Here is a 23,453-nt window from a genome sequence, read left to right as displayed (position 1 = left end):
ATTCTTGTTATCTTTGGCCATTTGTGCTTATTTGGTGAAAAGAGCATTTGTAAAGTCAGGTGCTGATGTTGGACAAAAAACTGATTTGTTTTATTTAATTGATTTTATATATCTGTTGACAAAGGTTGTGTCTAAAGGATGAGTGCCCACATACCTGGGCATATACAGTGGTACCTTAAAACTTAACGTTTATTGGTTCTGGAAGTGACATTGAGTTTAAAAGGTGCTGAGTTTCAGGGTAGTTTTTCCCATAAGGATTTATGGAAAACCTGTTGATGTGTTCCATGATTCCATGAAACTGCATATATGTAAAATAATAGGGTTGTTTTTGACACTTATACACTGAAAATAACACACATATAATATAAAAAACACTAAAATACAATTGAAAACAGTTTCAAATCAATAAAAAAACAATAAAACCTGCACTTTACTTCTTTATTGTTTCCTTAAGCTTCTTAATCGTGGAGATGCTTGATATTGGAATATCGCATTCCATTAAGGTAAGGCGCATTTACATAAGAAGTGGCAAAATAGCTTTTGTGCTGGCTGTGCCATTATTTCCTATGTAGTGTGGTGGCACACAAAGCTTAACGTGACTTATTGTACTAAAACGAACGGGAAATTTCATTAGTGGAGAGAACTTATGAGCAGTAATAATTGAGAGGTTTAGTGTTCCTTCGTTGTTCTTTTAATACATTGTCACGTTAAGCTTTTTTTTTTTAGTGATTAGCGTTTTAGACTAGGGATGGAACGATGCACCACAAGACAGTTAAAAATTGGTGCACATGTGCCATGATTCAAATCGGTTATTCATTTAAGATGAATCAATATTCACTTTAAACAGCAGAGGGCACTGGCGCTATTCACCTCGCCTGGTTGACGTCACTACAGGGTTGCCATGTTTGGAATTTTCAGGAAAATTTATTTATGTGAGGATACTCTATTTGTATTATTCTTTTATTTATATAATGTTGGATTTGTTTTAAAATTTCATTTGAGTTTTTTACACAATAAGCATTATTTGTCATAGTTTGTTCCTACCTCAGAAATAAAAGGGCATTCATTATTTAGATAAATAAAAGGTAAGCACAAATACAGTATTTTATTTTATTTTTTTAAAGAGAAATACTAAAAGTAAACTTGGTCATAATTTGTCTTAAATTTTATTTTGTTTAAAAAAATCGTATTGTGAACCAATATATTGTAAAACGTATCGCATCGTGAGTAGAGTGTATCGTTACATCCCTATTGTAGACTCTCAAAGCTAATTTTCACAATTTCTTAGCACCCTGAGCTATAACACAAGTTTAAAAGTTTTGAATTTGACGGTTATTCTACACAAATGCCGATTCATCTCATAGTCGCACTTTGATGACGTTTTACCACACCGCTCAAGTCAAGCTCTGAACAAAGCAGCTGTTCATTGTTAATTTGAAATTAAATAAATAATAAAAAAAAAGCTTTAAGGAGTTTAGGGGTCCAAATTTTGTGTGCGTCGAGTTCAAAATCTTTTTAGTTTAGATTAGTTTAGAAGAGTTTAGATGACGTTGAGTTGAGGTACCATTGTAATTTATGTGTGTTATATATTTGGGTATATAGTGTATGTGTGTTATATCTTTGGGTATATAGTGTATGTGTGTTATACCTTTGGGTATTTAGTGTAGTGTCTATAAGTTTTACTAAAAGTGAGCAACCAACCTGGATCAGTCTGGCCTGCTCCAACTGCAGTATGCTGATCTGCTGACTGATGCTGTTCTGCATCTGATTTAATGCATTGTACTCGATCTTTAGCTGGCTAATCTGGGATGACAACTTGGCCACCTCCTCGGCCAGTTGGACCATCAGACCGCGCTCCTGACCCTTTACAGATTTCAGGTCCGTGTCATGGTGGCTAAGCGAGTGCAGCAATGATGTTTGTACCCCCTCCAGACGCAGGAAGTTGCTGTTATAGTCAGGGCAGTTCGGCTCGATAAAGATATTAATGCGTGAACCGTCCCCTCTTTCCACCGTCACCAGGGAATTGCGCTCATCGTGATTCGTACTGATGAGAGGTGGCACCTCAGGGCCTGGGGGAGCCTGGGAATGGTTCATCAAGAGGATTGTACCTGTTATTGTGATAGCCAGTAGCACAGCAATGAAGAGAAGGATGGTGCAGAGAAGGTAGCTACAGCTCGTCCTCTGTGGGATAAAAAGAGAGAGAAATGGTTAAATAAAGTAACTGCAAATTTAGGATGACATTTTTTTTATAAAACTACATAAATATGTAAATGAATCTTTATGGTATGAGCTTAAATCTTGCACAAAAAAACTTTAGCTCACAAAAACATAAATAAAATAAAAACCACAATAAAAATGTCACATGGATTTAAAGCAGAATAAAAACCAGATTTTCACAACTACAAAAGTTTGTATCTAAAAATCCCTGCTGTGCAGCAAAATAAAGAGAAAAACTGTATGTGGTCGATGTTATACAACAGTCTTTCATGGACATCTTTCATTTTGATGAATGTTGTTTATGAACAGGAAGACAAACTGCTGCTGCCTAAAATGTAATTATCGAAATGAGACATGTTTTATTTCATAACAAACAGCAAACCACATCATCTAATAGGCTAATCATATTTATACATTTTAATGCTGTTTAAATCATTCAAACAAAGATTTAAATTTTTAGTTATTTAAAAATATCTTACTTGGTTGATTTTGTACTTGTACAAAGACTTTGTTCAGTTGAAGGAGTGGTCTGCACTTGTTAAAAGCACTAAGAGTTTCCCTAACCCTACCCTAGTGAAAAAAGACCAAGGGGTTCAACTGCTGTAGGCTGAAATGACATTTGCCAAATTTATTTGCAACTACTAAATAAGTTAATAGTTTAAATACGTAATCTGTGCAGACTAAGGGGTGAACCAAAACATTTCAGATTCTAACACTGTTTACCTAGCACAGGTTTAAAGTTCAAGATCAATTAATTGCACTGATTATTCCAGGGTTAATCACAAGCCGAACCTGTAAACCCCCTAATGTAAAACTACAATAATTGTATATCTTTAAATATAATAATAAACTAATAAACTGAGCAGATAAGTAGGACCTCTGGTAGAATGGCTTCATTTTACACGCATCATTATTTCCTCATCAAATCTTATGCTCATTATTTTTACCATAGTTGTGGCAGTATGTGCAGTCTAGGGTACTTTCACAGAGAAAATAGTTGTCAGTGTCAACCCCAGGCACTTTTCCAATCAAGAATGTATTAAGCTCCAGGACACATATGAGTTTAATTCTTAGTTTTTTTCATGTGCTTTCAGCCTGGGGGAATTTCCCCTTAGAGAAAGTGTGGTATGTTACTGCAAGTACACACTGACTCAAAGCAATCACAAAAATCTGTCCAAATCCTTCACTGATCATACTAGCTAACTACCATCCCCACCCCAATCTCTTTTCCCAAGGTGCACCTAAAGCTGTTGCAACACTCCTGTCAATCCTGTGAAGTTGTGAACAAAACATGGTTAAACACTGCATGTGCAAACAAGCTATTATCTTGTTTTCACATACAGAGATGATGGACATCTGGCTATAACACAAATTTCAGGTATGATGCACATTACACAAGTCTAGCTAGGCTTTATCTAATTATATATTACATACTTCTAATTAAAACACAAATCCCACCATTCTATGCAATCAGTCGCTAAACACATTCATCTGAATAAGAAAAAAAAACCTGGTGGTCCAATGACTTTTGGTCCAAAGCAGCCTTAGATTTCGATCTCATCCAAGGACATCAGATGCTACTAAACTGCTGTTATACCTGTTAGGTCATTTCTGCGAGAGCCAGAATGTTGTAATATAGATTAATGAGATACCAAAACAGTAAACCAATCTTGACCATTAGGAATGCTGGACGGAGACCTGAAAACATAACCCTGACATCAGTTTGAATCCTGGGTCTGTCATGCAGCCACTGTTGAGCCCTTACAAAAGGCCCTTTACCCTCTCAGCTCCAGGGGCTTGGTTATAGGTAAAAAACATTTTAGTGTACTTTATATGTATATACACCGACCAGGCATAACATTATGACCACTGACAGGTGAAGGGAATAACACTGATTATCTGTTCATCACGGGACTTGTTAGTGGGTGGGATATATTAGGCAGCAAGTGAACATTTTATCCTCAAAGTTGATGTTAGAAGCAGGAAAAATGGGTAAGCGTAAGGATTTGAATGAGTTTGACAAGGGTGAAATTGTGATGGCTAGACGACTGGGTCAGAGCATCTCTAAAACTGCAGCTCTTGTGGGGTGTTCCTGGTCTGCAGTGGTCAGTATCTATCAAAAGTGGTCCAAGGAAGGAACAGTGGTAAACCGGTCATGGATGGCCAAGGCTCATTGATGCACGTGGGGAGCGAAGGCTGGCCGGTGTGTCCGATCCAACAGACGAGCTACTGTAGCTCAAATTGCTGAAGACGTTAATGCTGGTTCTGATAGAAAGGTGTCACAATACACAGTGCATCGCAGTTTGTTGCGTATGGGGCTGCATAGCCGCAGACCAGTCAGGGTGCCCATACTGACCCCTGTCCACCGCCGAAAGCGCCAAAAATGGGCACGTGAGCATTGGAACTGGACCACGGAGCAATGGAAGAAGGTGGCCTGGTCTGATGAATCGCGTTTTCTTTTACATCAATTTCACATTTTCAGAAAAGTTGGGACATTTGATGAAAGTAGTTTTAAACTGATAAAAGTAGAATCCAATGTTTTACACATTTTAAAAAAGTCAGTGTGTTTACCCGTGTTTCATCAGCTTTCCTATTAATTAGAATTTTTAATGGTTTGTGAACTGAGGACAATAAGCTGGGACTTCAGCTGCTCAACAGTCCATGGTCTTCATCGTCTGATTCTCCTCTTCATGCAGCACCAAACAATTTTAATAAGACACAAATCTGGACTGCAGGTAAGACAGTCAAGCATACACGTTCTGTGTCTGCAAGGCTATGCTGTTGTAGCGGGTCCTTCTCTGTTGATGTTGATGTTGGCTTATGCACCATTCACTAATAGCAGACTGGATGATCATTTTCATGTTTGGCACGTCTGTTGAACTGTGGACTTGACCACAATTCCACTGTCTTTTAGACCATCTGAGATAAGTTCAGGCCAAGAAAAATTGAAGACGTTTCTGCTTAGAGTGGATATACAGCTTAAAGGTCTCCATTTTCCTCCCGATTTAGCGCACTCAATTTTGTCTTCTGCTGCTACCAGAGATACCAGATTGCATAAGAGGAGAGCACGTCGCTTTACACACCTCTTCCGAAACGTGTACAGCTCTCCTCTTCTCGCCCTGCTTTTTTCTGCACAGGCGTCTCTTCTGCCAATCAGGATCCTTACACAGCGTATGAAGACCCACTCACACATAGTCCGGCCCCCACCCTGCAGATATGGTGGCCAATTAGTATCTGCTGCAGGCACTGCCAATTATGCCCGCTAGATGGCGCCCAGCCGACCGTAGGCAACACCGAGTTTTGAACCGAGGAGTTCAGAAACTCAGTGCTGATGCGCAAGTGGAATATCCCGCTGCGCCACCTGGGCGCGGTCATGGACTTTCAACAGTGGTTTCTGTTTTTTTCTTACACATAGTAAAATATCTTCAGATTACCAATCTTTTAACAATATTATGAATAGTATATGGTGAAAGACTACATTATTTGCAGTCTTGAATTGAGAAACTTCAATTTTAAACTGATCCCCCTTTTATAATCAATCATGATTCCCCCACCTGTTACCAATTCAGCTGCTTATTGTGGAACACTGTAACTTCAATATTCTATAAACCTTTCACTTTCATTTTGCCTCTGTCCCAACTAGAGGGTGTTGCAGGCATCAAATTCTAAATGTGTTTCTATTTATAAAATACATAGGAGACTTAGACTTAGACAAACTTTATTGTCATTCATTATACACAAGTGTACGCAGAACGAAATTTCGTTGCAATTAGCTCGCATGGAATTTAAAGGTAGGTGAAGAAAGCATTGATATATGGTAGCACAGAATTTAGGATATAAAGGTATATGAAATGAAATGTACAGTAGCACAAATTTTAACTAAAAAGTATATGATATAAATGGCAGCAAAGAATTAAAAAATAAAAGTATATGAATATACAGATATATAGAAGCAGGAATTAAAATACAAAGGTATATGATATATATATATACGTATATATATATAGCAGCATGGAATGATATGTACAACAGCAAAAAAATATTATAAAGTGCAATAGTGAAAAAGTGGACTGTGGAGTTATAAATTGTTCATATATATTTACAGAGGTAGATAAATGAGTGCACAGAAGGGCATGGTGTCCAGTATTGAACCTAGAAATAGTTCAAGCAGCATATAGCCGTTCAAAAGTGTTATGAGTTCAGCAGTCTGGTGGACGGGGGGAAAAAACTGTTACAAAACCTGGTGGTCCTGCACCGAATGCTCCGGAACCTTTTTCCAGAAGCCAGCAGGGAAAACAGTCCACAGTGAGGATGTGAGGGGTCACTGATGATGAAAATTTTTGTGAGTTAAATAAAGATTCAAGAGAATTAACAAATCACAGATTCTTCTTTTTATCGCAGTTTACACAATGTCCCAACTTTTTGGGGTTTGCAAACACACACAAACTACCACTTTTTATAGCTGACACCTTTGACATGAGACTGACTGATGCTCAACCAAGCATTTAATCAGATCCCCTAAGGAAAACATTTTCATAAGAGCTTTAATGTGTCAGCAGTGAAGCTGAAACAATACCGACTGACACTTATGACACAGAGGGCGAAACCTCAGCAGAGATCCACTGCAGTGACACACAGAAGGCAAGCATGCTACGGTTGACAAGTGTACTTGTATTGTAACTAAAGGTGAGATATCATTGTGATGCTAGGCTTTGTGATGCCCGTGTTTTAGGTATTTTTGGTATTTTCAGGGAACTGGCATCACAACAGTTTAGGGGTGTCACATTTATAATGGCCCTGGATGAGCAAGCTGCCCCAGGGGTGATGTGACAGTGTTACTTACATTTACTTTTATTTCATTGCAGACGGTATGAACCCAAAATATTTCATGTTTTGTTTGGCCAGGTAGGGGCGGGCTTGTAGTGAGGTAAAAAAGGGGGAGGGGGGCTTGAGCCAGGTTGGGACTGTGCTAGTTATAAGAAAAAAACCCTAAATAATAATGTGATTTCAAACAGGTAATGTCAATGCGACTGTAATCATGATTTGTAACAAAAGCACTATCCATGAAAGGTTGGGTCTTTGAGAAGCGCATTGTATTAATTATTGTAAATAATTCTTTTAATTATTGATATATTTAAAAACAACATTCCTCAAAGAAAGCTTGAAAGGGATTCACATATTTCTCCCTCTACAGCACACACAAGTGCTTCAAGGAATCTTGAGGAATTTTAGTAAGTAAACGACAAGGGCACAAGCCTAAGAACAACCGTTATCTATAATCCCTCAGACAACACTGCATTAAAAACCATCATTCATTAATAGCTGATATAATTACATCGGCAAGGCAAACCTTTGTCAAGCACTACATGAGTTATGTTCACAAATGCCACTTGACGTCATCTTTTCGAAGAAATTTTCAACAAGACAATGCAAAACCACATGCTGCACACATTACAAAGGCATGGCTGCGGAAGAAGAGGGTACGGGTACTGGACTGGCCTGCCTGCGGTCCTGACCTGTCCCCAATAGAGAATGTGTGGAGAAATGAAACCTGAAACACCAGCACTGAAAGTCTGAACACCCCAATTCGAATCTCAGCTCTGCTACCGGTCGGCTGGGCGCCATCTAGCAGGCACAATTGGCAATGCCTGCAGCATACAAAAATTGGCCACTGAGTCTGCTGGGTGGAAAAAGACTGGACTAAGTGGGCGGGGTCTTCTAACACTGTGCAAGGACGCTGGTTAGCATACCAAGGTGCCTGTGCAGATATGGACGAGCCTCATCTACCGAGGCACGGGCAAAAAAAAAAAGGGGTTGAGGGACTGTGCACACGTCAGAGGGGGCATAGAGAAGGCAAATATACCCTTCTTGAACGCAATCAGGTATCCCGAGCAGCAGAAGACTAATTGGCTACGTTAAATCGGGAGAAAAGGGGAGAAAATGCATAAATAACAAAAAAAAACACAAAAAAATAACACCTGTAACACTTCATCACTTGGTATCCTCAGTGCAAAAACACCTTTTTTCTCATGTGTTGTGAGAAGAACAAAGTGGTATATGCATTATGGTCCAAACCTTTTTGTATTGCAGACCTAAAACGCAGTAATGAATGAATATTAACTAGGGCTGTCACACGATTAAAAATTTTAATCGAGATTAAAGAACAAAATTAATCGCGATTAATCTCGATTAAAATTTTTAGTCGTGTGACAGCCCTAATATATATGTATTCATCTCAATTAATCGCAAACTAATAATTAAGCAAAATTTGAACAGTTATGCACATTGTTATTGCAAGAACGTGTTTACCAATAAAACATTCATAAAATATGATAAAATTATTAAATCTAAATTCATTGTAGAAAGCACATTATCTGACAAAAGTGAGGATCTTTTCCTGTTCCCTGACACTGAAAACAGGTGCACCAACCATAATGTTTTGATCTAATATAAGGCATCAATAAAGCATCAAAACACAGATATGATTATTTCATAGATCTATTAAGAAAACCCTTTAATACTGTGTTTGTGCAGAAAGAATACTGGGAAATACTGTTCTAAATTACCATTTAAACACCTATAAATACCTGAAACAGTCAAGTTAGCAAACATTATCTATAAGTAATTGACTGTAGCTATAAAAAAAGTGTTGATTAAAACAGTCCATGTAAACGCTTAGTCCATATAAATATCAGATACGAATGTGTTTTTAGAAAACTACAAACATCACAAATATAAATCATGTTTATAACCATGTGATAGAATAACCTGAATAAAATGTAGAGATGAAACATCACACAGAGTTTCACTTTTTACCGGAGGGGGAGGAGGCGGAGCTACACGGTTTTGATGGACAGCTCTAGCAGCCAATGGAGATACTCATTACGCTTGCGTGATTTCATTCATCTTTTCATCAACACGTAAAAAAAGTGAAAACCGCTAAAAGTAGTTTATCATCGGACAGTTCACGATACTTTACTTTACATCCCAATTCATCTGAAATACAGTTAATTACCACAGAGACACACATGTACTGTATGTGGCACAAACAGCCAAATAAAAATAGTTAGATTAAAAATTGTAATCTTAATTAATTTTTTTAATCGCGATTAAAATTAACGCATTAATCGCGTTAATTAACGCGATTAACGACAGCCCTAATATTAACAAATAAAATGAAGAATGACCAGACAAAACATGGAATCATACTGTCTCCAATTAAATAAAAGTCAACATAAATGTAAGAAACACAGTGCCTAATTTTTATTGGCATTTGGGTTGTATATTATCTACCTGTATTATTTTGTTTCTGTTATTTTGATCACCTAATTCATTTATTTATTTCTACCTTGATCAAGCATCTTGCACTTGATTTCATTTTCATGTTTTAGCAGCAAGGATCAACCCTGGCCTGGTGCAACAAGAGTTTCGGCAGGTGTTTAAGTCCAATACCAGTCTTTGACAATTGCTGTGCTGATAGGCCAAAATGACTAAAGTTCTAAATTTAGCAGCGTGCAGGCATAGACAATAAAATAATATTTTAAAAGAATTATTCTACATTAAGAAGTAGACATGGTTTAACCCATGGTCTAAACCTGTTTACCCACCCGAGGTTAAAGCCTGCAAGTCGAGACAACTGTGCCAACAATGCTGCTCCTGCTGGATATGACAGAAACCTGGCCTGTTCACTCCAAAAATGTCTAGAACTCACTACAGACGTTATTACAGACTGGACTGAATAATGAAGAACTCTAATTGTTTACATAATTATTATTATTTATTTTTTTTAGTTCAATTTAATTTTGTGTGTATGATTTGAGTAAATCCTATTAGTCAAATTATTGTCCAGGCCACCATAAGAGTATGGGGGTCCCTTGCTGAGTCTGGTTTCTCTCAAGGTTTCTTCCTGTATTTTTAAGACATTTTTTACTTGCCACTGTTGCCCTCGGCTTGCTAAACAGGGGTTTTCGGTCTGTCGGTCCTAGATTCTGTAAAGTTGCTTTGAGACAATGTCCATGTCATATGCAGATATGACTGACATGTTTCACAATGAGTAATCCCCAGTGTATGCACAAATCAATTTTAATTTGTGACTGTATACAATCCTAGCAATTAAGGGTTAAGGGTTTTGCTCAGGGTCTTATTATTGGCAACCTGTCAGTGGTGGAGTTTGAAACAGAAACCTTCTGATTACTAGTCAGGTACCTTGAGTGCCGAAATACTGCTACAACCAGTCTTCATATTGGTGTGGGCTATAAATAGGTTGCTGGTTTGGAAGATCAATTACCAATAGCACAACCTTTTGACATATAATATACACTATATGGCCACATAGAAAGAAACACTTAAGCTTGCTAGGCATTTAATATAAACCTACTCCAAACTGCCACAAAGTTAACAGCATAAACGTTATTGACATTTATTTATTGTAAACTGTTAGCAATGGATTTGGCTGAAACGCCTCTATATAATAATTAGGCTGTATAGTGTGTCTATAAAACACTGACATCAAGGCAAATTGTTAGCATGCCACATGATTTACATACTGAGCATATTGTGCACACCTCCTCCTAAAGATAACATTTAAAGATACTTTTAAAAGTCACCTCCCTGCTGCTGCAACAGTGATTCCTACTGTCTGGTGGACAAAAGAATATACAGAGCACATGTTTCTCTGCCATGTTTAACAATCCCTCAGTTGCAGTGAATAAGAAGACAACAGCTGCACATGTTAAAGGAAGCTTGTGCTACCTTGTAGCTCTTGTCAACCAATATGGGAGTTGGCATGTAGCAAAGTCACAAATGCAATGTGGAATCAACTTTGTCAATTTATGGAGCAAAAGACAGAAAAATGCAATAAATACATAAATAAAATGTAATCATAATATATGTAACACAATACTAGCAACCCCCCTAATATTTTCGTCCAAATGCACATTTAGTACTTACAAAACAACAATTACCCAGCACAATGTCGTAAATATGTCCAATAAGAGCATTTTATCTACCCACAGGGTGTGTGGAGCTTTAGAGAAAGTAAGTTATTTAGAAGATGGAAAGCTTTACATATTCAAGAGGTTACTTTGTATATAATGATCATCAATTTCCAAACAAAGTGGGTGTGTTTAATCAATACTCTGAAAACATATGTGGTCCTAATTTTTTTATCCACATGCCTTTTAGAGCAACTCCATTACTGAAGACAGAAGCGCAATACTGTGGCCAGGATACAGAGAATCTCACACACACAATAGTGTCTCAATGAATAAGGGTATTGCTGTGTATTCTTACTGCAGTGAATAGGCAGAGCATGGTGTACATGCTGAATGATGTACATGGTGATTTATAAAAAAGGCTGCTTCATTGTGTAAGCTTGTAAGGGCTGGTTTGACTACTACATAATGTCCATTATTTCCTGGTCATTATGAACATTATTACCTTATATAATGTGAGCTAAATATGGCCTAGAAAACATTTTAGTATGCAGCCAATAATAACACCAATTTAATTGTATAGTATTGAGTTAGCCAGTCACACTGCAACATAGACTTAGGAACATGTAGAGCACCACAAACCTGTTTATATAAGATATAATTTTACAGACCGGCAGGGGAGAGAGGATTTAAAATAAAATTATACGACGAGCATAATAAAAAACACAAAGTGCATAACAATACATCTCACCAATTATGGAAAATCAGTGGGAACCCTGAGCTTTTTTATTCGCAACGAGACGCTTCCCCGTAGGGGTGATAGGAGACAATAACACCTGAAGTGTGTTCCTTATGTCCAGTCTACTCCGTAACTTTGTTTTGATTGCAGTCATTGCAGAAAATCCCACAATCTCTAATTGTTTATTCTTTCTGTGAGGCCCAGTGGTCTCGTGGTTGGGGACCACTGATGTGTATGTAATGGCAGCTGGAATCTATAAAGTAATTTATAAAGTTCTGCTTACATTCTTCTTCTGAGACTAAATAGTAGGAACATCCTTCTATGTCAAAAAAATAAATTTTTATTTTTAGTGGGTTTTCTAAAAATAATATGTTTAATATAAGAGATTCTGTAACATTGGAGTAAGCAACAAACATTACATTACAAAAGTATAGAAATCTCATAGATCATAGATTTTCTCAAGTCAGAGATCATCTGTACAACCAACTCTTTATACGTGCAAAGTACATGGAACATGGTGTCTTTGTAAAAGTTGAGAAGAAAACCCAAACTGTCAATCTACACTGAAAGGAAATGACAGGTTGACATATTCAGTCCTAGAACCATCAAAACAACCACTGTCCATAGAAAAGCAAGCTACACATTGTCATGGGCTTTGAGTCTGATGTGCACTAAGATTTGTGGCTAATTTTATGGACAAAAAAGCATTCTGGAGAAGAGATCTGTGGTTTTATAAAAACATTTACATTTCCAGCATTTAGCAGACTCTTTTATCCAAAGCGTCGTACCAACTTTTTAATGCCATCAGCAAAAAACGTTTTTGGTTAACGTGTAGCCATTGATGCATCGCTGCTTTCACACCATCATCACATGAAAATCCTTTTCCCCTTAAAGCTTCTTTGAGCGGTCAAAAAAGGTGGGAATCAGATGGCGCTAAATCCAGACCGAATGCTCTCTCTCAGTCTCGCAGAGACGACCTCCTCCCGCCCTCACCGTTTCCATGAAAATATAAAAGTGCGGAAACATTTTGAAGATCCCTCATGCAACTAAAAAGTGGCATGTTGGAGCAGAAGGTAATGTGGGTGCTGCACAGCAACAGTGTGCTTGGGATCTTGGATCAAACCTCATCTCCAATCACTGTTTGTGAGGAGTTTAATTTGTTCTCCACATCTGTGTGGGTTTCCATTTAGGCACACATTCTACATCTCTCATATTAATAAAATAAGAGTACTGCAACCATTCCATAGCACTTATTGTACATTCCATAAATGTTCAAAGTTTCTAAACAGACTAGGTCAAACACCTTACCAGGCACTTATTAATCTAACTATCACTGCATTAGTCACTGCATTAGTCTATTATTTTTTATCTATCCTGTGTCTGTGATATGACAAAACCCCTACAATTCTCTTCTAGCTCTTTACCACTGAACCCTACCTTAGAAGCATAAATTGGAACTGTACCCCTGGACATCCCTCAGGAGAAATAATTAATCAGAAGCCACGAAACAAGATGTTCGGGAAATGATACCCCCCTCAGTCACCATCAACTTCAGTGTCACATTTTCAATCTCGTATTGATCTTAGTCAGCGTGTTCTGATATAAAATGAGGATGCATCTGAAACAGCTGGACCTTCCACATGATCTCAGCATGAACCTTTCCGTGCAATTTCCGGACATAATGACTGGGGTGACCTCAATGTCAGGCCATCTCAATCGGCAACCCATGGACACACCATCTGAACCCATCTATCCCACCTTTAGTCACTGTCTGTAAGGAGTTTGGCATGCTCCTCCTGTGTTTCCTTTTTAGTATTCTTCATATCCTCACACATCCCCAAAACATCTAAGCTGTTATAAAGTGTGAGTGTGTGTGCATTAGTATGCATGTAAGTGTACGTGTTGCCCTGGGATGACCTTGCACCCTCTTCAGGTTGTATTCCTGCCATGTGATCAGTGTTTCTGGTTTGTTTTAGATTCACTGCAACTCTGACCAGAATGAAGTCACTCACTCACTCACTCACTTTCTTAATCGCTTATCCAATTAGGGTCGCTGGGGGGTACTGGAGCCTATCCCAGCTTTTTAATGGGCACAAGGCACACAGTAACACCCTGGACGGGGCACCAGTCCATTGCAGGGCAGACACACATACACACACACACACACACACACATTCACCTATAGGGCAATTCAGTGTCTCCAATTAACCTGACTGCATGTTTTTGGACTGTGGTAGGAAACCCACGCAGACATGGGGAGAACATGCAAACTCCGCACAGAAAGGACCCGGACAGCCCCGCCTGGGAATCAAACCCAGGACCTTCTTGCTGTGAGGCGACAGTGCTACCCACCAAGCCACCGTGCCGCCCAGGATGAAGTAGTTAGTAAAAATTGATGAAGGAATGAATAAGTGCACAGCATCCACTAATAGGGCAGTGATGGCTCAGTGGTTAAGGTTCTGGACTAGTAATCAGAAGGTTCCCGGTTCAAGCCCCGCCACCACCAAGTTGCCACTGTTGGGTCCCTGAGCAAGGCCCTTAACTCTCAATTGCTCAAAATTGTGTTCAGTCATAGTTGTAAGTCGCTTTGGATAGAGGCGTCTGCTAAATGCTGAAAAAGTAAAAGTAATACAAGACAGAGGGCTAAAATGGGGCCATGGTTTTGGACTAAGGTGCTCTACAAGCTTATGGTCAGGTGTTCACATAGATTAATGTAAAATTTGTAATATTTAAATGACAAAAATAATTTATTAACCTCTTTAAAATAAAAATAGATAAATAAGTAAAGATACTGAATTACCTGCCAGATACACCGCCTACTGTGGTGTCCTCATTATATTACAGCCCTGACAGGAAGCTAAGTTTCATCTATGGACACATTTAGAAGGACATCAACTATCAACTATTTATCCATCAAGGATAAGATCTCAGATCTGAAACCAAACGCTGTTGGATTTTCTCTACTCTAGCACACACACACACACATTTCTGAATCTGAATCTGATAATGGATTGTTAGGCCATAGTGGATGGATATGACGAGGGATAAATGAACAAAAGGATGACTGGCTCTGTGTGCTTTAGCGTGGACAAACAGAAGTATGAATGACAGAATGATTGGAATACCTTTTTACTCTATGTATTAATGGATACTAATGTGAATGACAATTTTTATATTTTGTCATTACAGATGATGTTTTAGCTTAGACATAATTTGTATATATTCAGTTTCCATGTAACTCTGGTCATGTCTGCTAGTTAAATGGTGCAGGCTAGAACATACACAGATCAACCATAACATTAAAACCACCTCCTTGTTTGTACACTAACTGTCTGTTTTATCAGCTCCACTTACCATATAGAAGCACTTTGTAGTTCTACAATTACTGACTGTAGTCCATCTATTTCTCTACATACCTTTTTAGTCTGCTTTCATCCTGTTCTTCAATGGTCAGGACCCCCACAGGACCACTACAGAGCAGGTATTATTGGTGATGAAACAAGGAAGAAGTGTAAGAAGGACGAGGTTGGAAAAAAAAACTGGGATCTCCAGAGAAACAGTGAAGTAGACTGAAATACTTTGAGATTAGGAAAAAAGAGAAGTGGCAAATGCTAAGAAAAATGTGTATGGCAAACTGTATAAAAAGGTGGACACTAAGGAAGGTGAAAAGGACCTATACTAGTTAGCCAGACAGAGTAGCAGAGCTGGGAAGGATATACAGCAGGTTAGAATAAAAAGATTCAGATGGGAACGTGCTGAAAAATGAGAAGAGTGTTTTGAGAGGGTGGATATGTCTGGGGATGAATGAACAAAAGGATGAATGGCTCTATGCACTTTAGCATGAACAGACAGGAGTGTGAATAACAGAATAATTAAATATCATTTTCACTTTATGTATTAAATATATTAAATGAGAATAGATATATTTAATAGAACTACCTACCAAGATTTAACACTTGTTTCTACACTAACTGTCCATTTTATCAGCTCCACTTACCATATAGAAGCACTTTGTAGTTCTACAATTACTGACTGTAGTCCATCTATTTCTCTACATACCTTTTTAGCCTGCTTTCACTCTGTACTTCAATGGTCAGGACCCCCACAGGACCACTACAGAGCAGGTATTATTTAGGTGGTGGATCATTCTCAGCACTGCAGTGACGATGACATGGTGGTGGTGTGATAGTGTGTTGTGCTGGTATGAGTGGATCGAACACAGCAGCACTGGTGGAGTTTTTAAATACCGTGTCCACTCACTGTCCACTCTATTAGACACTCCTACCAAGTTGGTCCACCTTGCAGATGTAAAGTTAGAGATGATCGCTCATCTATTCCTGCTGTTTGAGTTGGTCATCTTCCAGACCTTCATCAGTGGTCACAGGACGCTGCCCATGTGGCTCTGTTGGCTGGATATATGTTTGGTTGGTGGACTATTCTCAGTTTAGCAGTGACAGTGAGGTGTTTAAAAACTCCATCAGCGCTGCTGTGTCTTATCCACTCATACCAGCACAACACACACCAACACACCACCACCATGTCAGTGTCACTGCAGTGCTGAGAATGATCCAACAGCTAATAAAATGCACAGCGAGTATAGAAACAAGGAGGTGGTTTTAATGTTATGCCTCATCGATGTACATCGTTTCACATGTGTGACGTCATTGGCCAAAGCTACTAATTATTATTAGCCACAACAGTAGCTACACTGTATGGCCAAATATATTACAGTTCCCTCTCAATTGCTGAGTTTAGGTTTTTTAGCCACACCCCTTGTTAACAGATGTATGAGATCAATTATATTAAATTGCTTTTTTATTATTATTATGCTTTAAACTTTGTGGTAACAGTGAAAAATGTATTTTCAAGAAAGGCAGACAGACATGTGAGAAATGGAGGAAGGTGCATACAGGCAGACTATACCCTTTGCAGGAGATGCAACCTGAAACAGATTAGAGACTGTAAGGTGGTGGCAGGGGAGAAGGTAGAGGTGAAAAGGAAGAGACTGAGGGCAGACACAACGATTAGTTGATTGAGGTTAAAAGAAGAAGACTGTGGTGTAAAATTCAGAAAAGAGATAAGACAGGTGCTAGGTGATGGTAAAGGGGAGCTAGAGAACTGGGCAACAAATGCAAAACTGGTGAGGGAACCAGCTAGAAATGTGACATCTGGACAAAGGAAGAATGGCAAAAGAGAGTTGGTGATGAACAAGGAAGTGCAGGAAAGTTTAAGAAGGATGCAATTGGCAAAAAAGAACTGGGATCTACTAAGAAATACAATGAGATTAGGCTTATGGCAAGCTGATGAGAAGGTGGGCACTAAGGAAGGTAAAAAGGACTTGTTCCAATTAGCCAGACAGAGAAGCAGAGCTGCGAAGGATATACAGCAGGTTAAAATAATAAAGGATGCAGATGTGAACGTGCTGAAAAATGAGAAGAGTGTTTTGAGAGGGTGGATATGTCTGGGGATGAATGAACAAAAGGATGAATGGCTCTATGCACTTTAGCATGAACAGACAGGAGTATGAATAACAGAATAATGAAATATCATATTCACTTTATGTATTAAATATATTAAATGAGAATAGATATATTTAATAGAACTAGGCTACCTACCAAGATTTAACTCTAAAAGCACCAGCTAAGAAAGGAAGAAGAGTTTAAGAAGAACAAGGTTGGCAAAAAACTTGGATCTCAAAAGAGACAAAGAGAGTTGACAAGAATACAACAAGATGTAGCGTAATGCAAAAAGCAGCTGTATGAGAATTTGGACACCAAGGAAAGTGAAAACGACTTGTACCAATTGGCCAAACAGAGGGACAAAGCTGGGAAGGGAAAGAGTGGAAAGTCAGTTGGCCCAGATGATACACCTGTGGAGGCATGGAATTGTTTAGGAGAAATTGTGGAAGCTACGTTGAGAAAAGAGGTGAGAATTTGTGAGCACAGTGTGAAAGTGCACCACAGATGTGATGCTGGCTTTGAGAATGTTGATGAAGGAGTATAAAAAAAGGCAAGAAGAAGTTGCATTGTATGTTTGTAGATCTAGAGAAAGCTTATTATTGGGTGGCAAGTGCGGAACTGTGATATTGTATGAAGAAATCGGGACAAGTGCAGTAGGAAAGACAGAATGACTGTCAGGAAGTGAGACAGCATCAAGGGTCAGCTCTGAGTCCTTTCTTATTTGCAACTGTCATGGACATGTTGGTGAATGATGGGGGTTGTGGAAAGGTTAAGCTGAGGTTATGAAAGTGGGTAAGTTTAAATACTTGGAGTTGAGTCTACAAAAAAACAGAGAATGTGGAAAATTGGAGGCAAAGTGGAATGGACAGCGTAAAGTGGCAGAAGTGATTTGTAATAAAACGGTATCTGCCAGAATTAAAGGGAAAGTTTGCAAGGCAGTAGTGAGGCCTGCCATGTTGCCATGTTATATGGCTCTGGGGCAGTGACACTGACTAAAAGACAGGAGAGGGAACTAAAGGTGGCAGAGATGCTGTGATTCTCATTGGGAGTGACAGATGGACAGGATTAGGAATGAGTTTATTAAGAGAGACAGCGCAGGAAGGATGTTTTAGAGACAAAGTTAAGAGGGAGAGATTAAGATGGTTTGGGAATTGTGCAGATGAGGGATGAGAGTAACATCTGGAATAGGATGCTGAGGATGGAGCTGACAGGTAGGAGGAGGAGAGGAAGGCCAAAGAGAGTAAGAGAAGAAGATGAAGAGTCCATCCAGTGAGAAGGGCATTGCAATAATCTAACCTTATACATGCATGGATCAGTGTTTCATTATCATTAACAGAAAGTTTATTTCTTATTTTAGCAATGTGATGCAGATGAAAGAAAGCAACTTCGTAATATTACTAATGTGTGCATCAAAGGAGATCACTGAATCCATTGTGATGCACAAGTATTTTACAACTGAGCTGGGTGTTACAGAGAAAGCATTCAATTTAAACACCAAGTAAGATAACCTGTCCAGCACAGCCTTGGATCCAACAAGTAGTGCCTCTGTTGTATCTGAATTAAATAGAATACGTTGTGCCAACAACCAGAGATGGGGACTCGGACTCGACTCATGACTGCATGGCAAAAAAATGACTCGTAAACAACAAGTCCCTAGTGTCAGCATGTGTTAACATTAGTTACATGTCAAAATTATATATTTTATATTATATATATATAGGAATACACATCATGAAATGGTGGAATACCCTACGAAGAGCACTTCACAGGAACAAATCTCCCAGGACCACTACAGAGCAGGTATTATTTGGGTGGTGGATCATTCTCAGCACTGCAGTGACAATGACATGGTGGTGGTGTGTTAGTGTGTGTTGTGCTGGTATGAGTGGATCAGACACAGCAACACTGATGGAGTTTTTAAATATTGTGTCCACTCACTGTCCACTCTATTAGACACTCCTACCTAGCTGGTTCACCTTGTAGATGTAAAGTCAGAGACAATCGCTCATCTATTGCTGCTGTTTGAGTTGGTCATCTTCTAGACCTTCATCAGTGGTCAAAGGACGCTGCCCATGGGATGCTGTTGACTGGATATTTTTGGTTGGTGGACTATTCTCAGTCCAGCAGTGACACTGAGTCAATTAAAAACTCTATCAGGATTGCTGTGTCTTATCCACTTATACTAGCACAACACACACTAACACACCACCACCATGTCAGTGTCACTGCAGGGCTGACCATTGAAGAACACATGAAAGGGAGCTAACAAAGCATGCAGAGAAACAAATGGACTACAGTCAGTAATTGATATATGGTAAGTGGAGCTAATAAAATGGACAGTGAGTGTAGAAACAAGGAGGTGGTTTTAATGTTATGGCTGATCAGTGTTAACCTTCGGCAGCAAGCATTGTGGGTTAAAGAAATCTTTTGGCTTCTTTCAAATATAATTATTCCCTATTGAAAATATGGTGATACTACATTGCTTCATTGCTTGTGGCCAGCTTTTATACTCCTTATACCAGGTTATGGCCTTTGATGCAAAAGCTTTCCGAATGGCATCCCTGCCATTAATATTAGCTTTGTGAAGCGTTTGGGGACGCTTAGTAACTGTTTAGTAAGGTGTCGACGCATCTTTATTAGCAGGCTGTGACCACTGTTCATCTTTGTTTACACTATTGGTCCACCTAAGATATTTGCTGCCATGACTTGAGAGACTGTTCCCTGTTAAACACAAATAATTGTTCAATTTTACTGACAGATATGTAGACTATGTAGACAAGTAGACTTGCAAGAACTTTCATAAATAATACATACTGTTCATTATCAATAAATGTTACATGCTTTATTTTTTCAATCCATAATTTATCATGGCTCTATAATGCCTACCTGAACAGGAATACTTAAATACTTAAAACAAACTGAGAAGGCGGCACATCAGGATAAAGAAATGCAGTTTCATAGGGCTTAGTAAGAGGTAAAGGTAAAGCGATAAAGCGACCCCTCTTACTTTCTGCATGGCTTTTACAAGGTGTGATTTTCTCCCACGCTTGTTTACAATAGAGCCTGACAGTTTTATATGGATGAGTTCGATTTCATTAAGCCACAGACTCTGGTTTAATGACTACAGGAACAATACACAGATATTATTGCCTTTTAACTGTACTGCCTTTTACAGTGACAGTGGAATTAAATGTGAACTGAACAAATGGACCATTTATTGTAAAGGTCATGATTTATCTAATAGCACATTAGGTACCTTGTAAATGGCCATTAATAATAATTTTAGAGATGAAAAATGGATTATGATTGCCAAAGAATAAACTGTTGTTTGAAGCTATATTCTAATAATCTGTCTGGCTTATAGCCACCTTTATTTAAAACAATGGCCAGGTCTCGTTTGTACTAAATACACTACATGGCCCAAATTATATGTATACCCTCGTATAGTTGAGTTTTATCTCAACAATAAAACTCATAAGACATAGTTTGACAGGTTTGGTCTAGAGGAAATTCAGTGCAAAGTGGAAGAGAAATATAGGGTGCGCTCTCTACATAGACAGCATTTTACGTCATCCTATGCACGCTCCAGAGATAGAGGCTGTTCGAATTCTTAGGTGCCTTAAAATGCTTCCTACTAAGGCACCTTAAATTTGAACTGAATTTTGCCAGAATAACAAGGGAGCATCCATTGCTGCCTTAGCGGTGAAGGCAATCCCAGCATTCAGTGCAGAACAACTTTTCTCACAAAAAAATTACAACCTATGGCAAATGGATGAGTTATTTTCAAACGTAAATAAATTGTAATTGATTTTTAATTTGTATGAAGGTCATTTATTTGCAAATTTGGGCTTGTCAGCGAATTAAATCATTTTTAGTACACGGAGGGAGATGTTACTTGACATGCTAGCGCGTTGTGCCACCTCGTCCCATTGATTTGAATGGCATGAGGCTAACTATGTTAGCTTAGTAAGCGAAAACTGATGGAATCGCTGTCTAAGTAGCACGTCCGAATAACGTGACTTATAAGTTGATGACTTATTAGAATCCTCTCTAGTTAGGCAGTTGCCTATGTAGGCAGTAAGACATCATGTCAGCTCACTAGGTTTTTGAACACACCCATAGTAAGCAAAGCATGTTTGTTTTTGAGTTTTCTAAAAATATGACAAAATCTGCTAGAATAAAAATATATATTTAGAGCATTTAGCAGATGACAAGATGACTTTCAATTGTGTGCAAACACAATGTGAGCAACTAAGGTTTAAGGGCCACATTGGGGACCCAACAAAAGGAACTTTTCTGTTGGGAACCAGCAACCCTCTGATCCTAGTCTAGTACCAGTATAATTTGATGATAAGTTCACTAATTTGCTGCAGCTGAAAGAGCCCTTTATGTAACATCTTATTTGGCGAAACCTGCTACGGGTTTGTTGCATTGTAGTGTATGGTGTTTGTGCTTATCAAACACCTGCAGCCTCGGCAAGGTCGGAACTTTTGTTACTGCTGGCTCATATGCCGGCATTCTTTGATCTTCATTCTGAGCAGCTAAGCTGGTGCTGTGGTACTCCTTAGCCTCCAGAGGAGGCACCTTTTTAGATAAGTTGCATTAGGTTGAACTCAACAAATTCTGCTAGGCAGAGAGTTATAGATCTAACCAGAGTTTTACCAAAATGTTAATAGCTGTTAAAGCCAGCTGATCAAGTAAAAAAAAGTGCTTATCATGGAATAACACCCTGTTGGGTGAGTGAATAGCCATCTGAGTTTTCTGACATCAACTGGGACAGTGTTGGCTTATGTCCCTGTTTGGCACACGTCCTTTTCTTCTCTGGGCAAGCATGTGGAGTTTGATACCTCTAATAACTAACAATAACTACAGGAGCACTTTGTAGTTCTACAATTACTGACTGTAGTCCATCTGTTTATCTACATACTTTTTTAGCCTGCTTTCACCCTGTTCTTCAATGGTCAGGACCACCACAGAGCAGGTATTATTTAGGTGGTGGATCATTCTCAGCAATGACACTGACATGGTGGTGGTGTGTTAGTGTGTGTTGTGCTGGTATGAGTGGATCAGACACAGCAGCGTTGCTGGAGTTTTTAAATACCGTGTCCACTCACTGTTCACTCTATTAGACACATCTACCTAGTTGGTCCACCTTGTAGATGTAAAGTCAGAGACGATCGCTCATCTATTCCTGCTGTTTGAGTTGGTCATCTTTGAGATTTTCATCAGTGGTCACAGGACGATGCCCATGGGGCGCTGTTGGCTGGATATTTTTGGTTGGTGGACTATTCTCAGTCCAGCAGTGACAGTGAGTTGTTTAAAAACTCCATCAGCATTGCTGTGTCTCATCCACTCATACCAGAACACACACTAACACACCACCACCATGTCAGTGTCACTGCAGTGTTGAGAATGATCCACCACCTAAATAATACCTGCTCTGTAGTGGTCCTGGGAGAGTCCTGACCATTGAAGAACAGCATGAAAGGGGGCTAACAAAGCATGCAGAGAAACAGATGGACTACAGTCAGTAATTGTAGAACTTCAAGGTGCTTCAATATGGTAAGTGAAGCCAATAAAATGGACAGTGTGTGTAGAACAAGGAGGTGGTTTTAATGTTATGGCTGATCAGTGTATATTACGACCTCGCAGGTGCAGAGGCTTTACCTGGTTCATCTGGTCTGAGGTGCAACTTGCCTCGTTACACAAGCTTTAATGTACCAATTTTAAAACAGGGGCTTTTTTCTTCTATGGTAGCTTCTTTGCCGATGGCGATGTAAAGCTGCTTGACTGTGAAAAATAACACCTGTTTAAGCGGCTTACTGCTCCATCTACATTGTACTTTCAAAAATTGTTTGGACAGACGACCTTGGAACCCGGGGTTGCTTACAAATGGCTTCATGTGACATTTTTTGATCCACTTTTGAGAGTGGACTTTGCCACTTAAATGCTGTTCTTTTACCCGTCTAAACTAAAACCAATTAAAATGTGCACCACTGTATTGGCAAGTTTATGAGTACATGTTCAAGAAATCAAGTTTGAAATTTTTATTTAATACTGTCGTGGAGCACTGTGTGTGTAAACAGCAATACGATGCTGCCATAA

General features: G+C 38.9%; 1 protein-coding gene across 1 annotated transcript in view; it reads right to left on the bottom strand.

Moving 5' to 3' along the window:
* LOC134317757 (fibrinogen C domain-containing protein 1-like) overlaps window positions 1–23,453 on the bottom strand; it is a 103,656-nt gene that overhangs the window by 66,677 nt on the left and 13,526 nt on the right. The window contains exon 2 of the mRNA XM_062998480.1: window positions 1,702–2,181. Within this exon, the coding sequence (XP_062854550.1) occupies window positions 1,702–2,181 (480 nt within the window). The remainder of the gene's footprint in view (window positions 1–1,701; window positions 2,182–23,453) is intronic.

This window comes from Trichomycterus rosablanca, chromosome 7, assembly GCF_030014385.1.
Source record: "Trichomycterus rosablanca isolate fTriRos1 chromosome 7, fTriRos1.hap1, whole genome shotgun sequence".
Taxonomy (NCBI): domain Eukaryota; kingdom Metazoa; phylum Chordata; class Actinopteri; order Siluriformes; family Trichomycteridae; genus Trichomycterus; species Trichomycterus rosablanca.
This window is presented reverse-complemented; position numbering and strand designations above follow the sequence as displayed.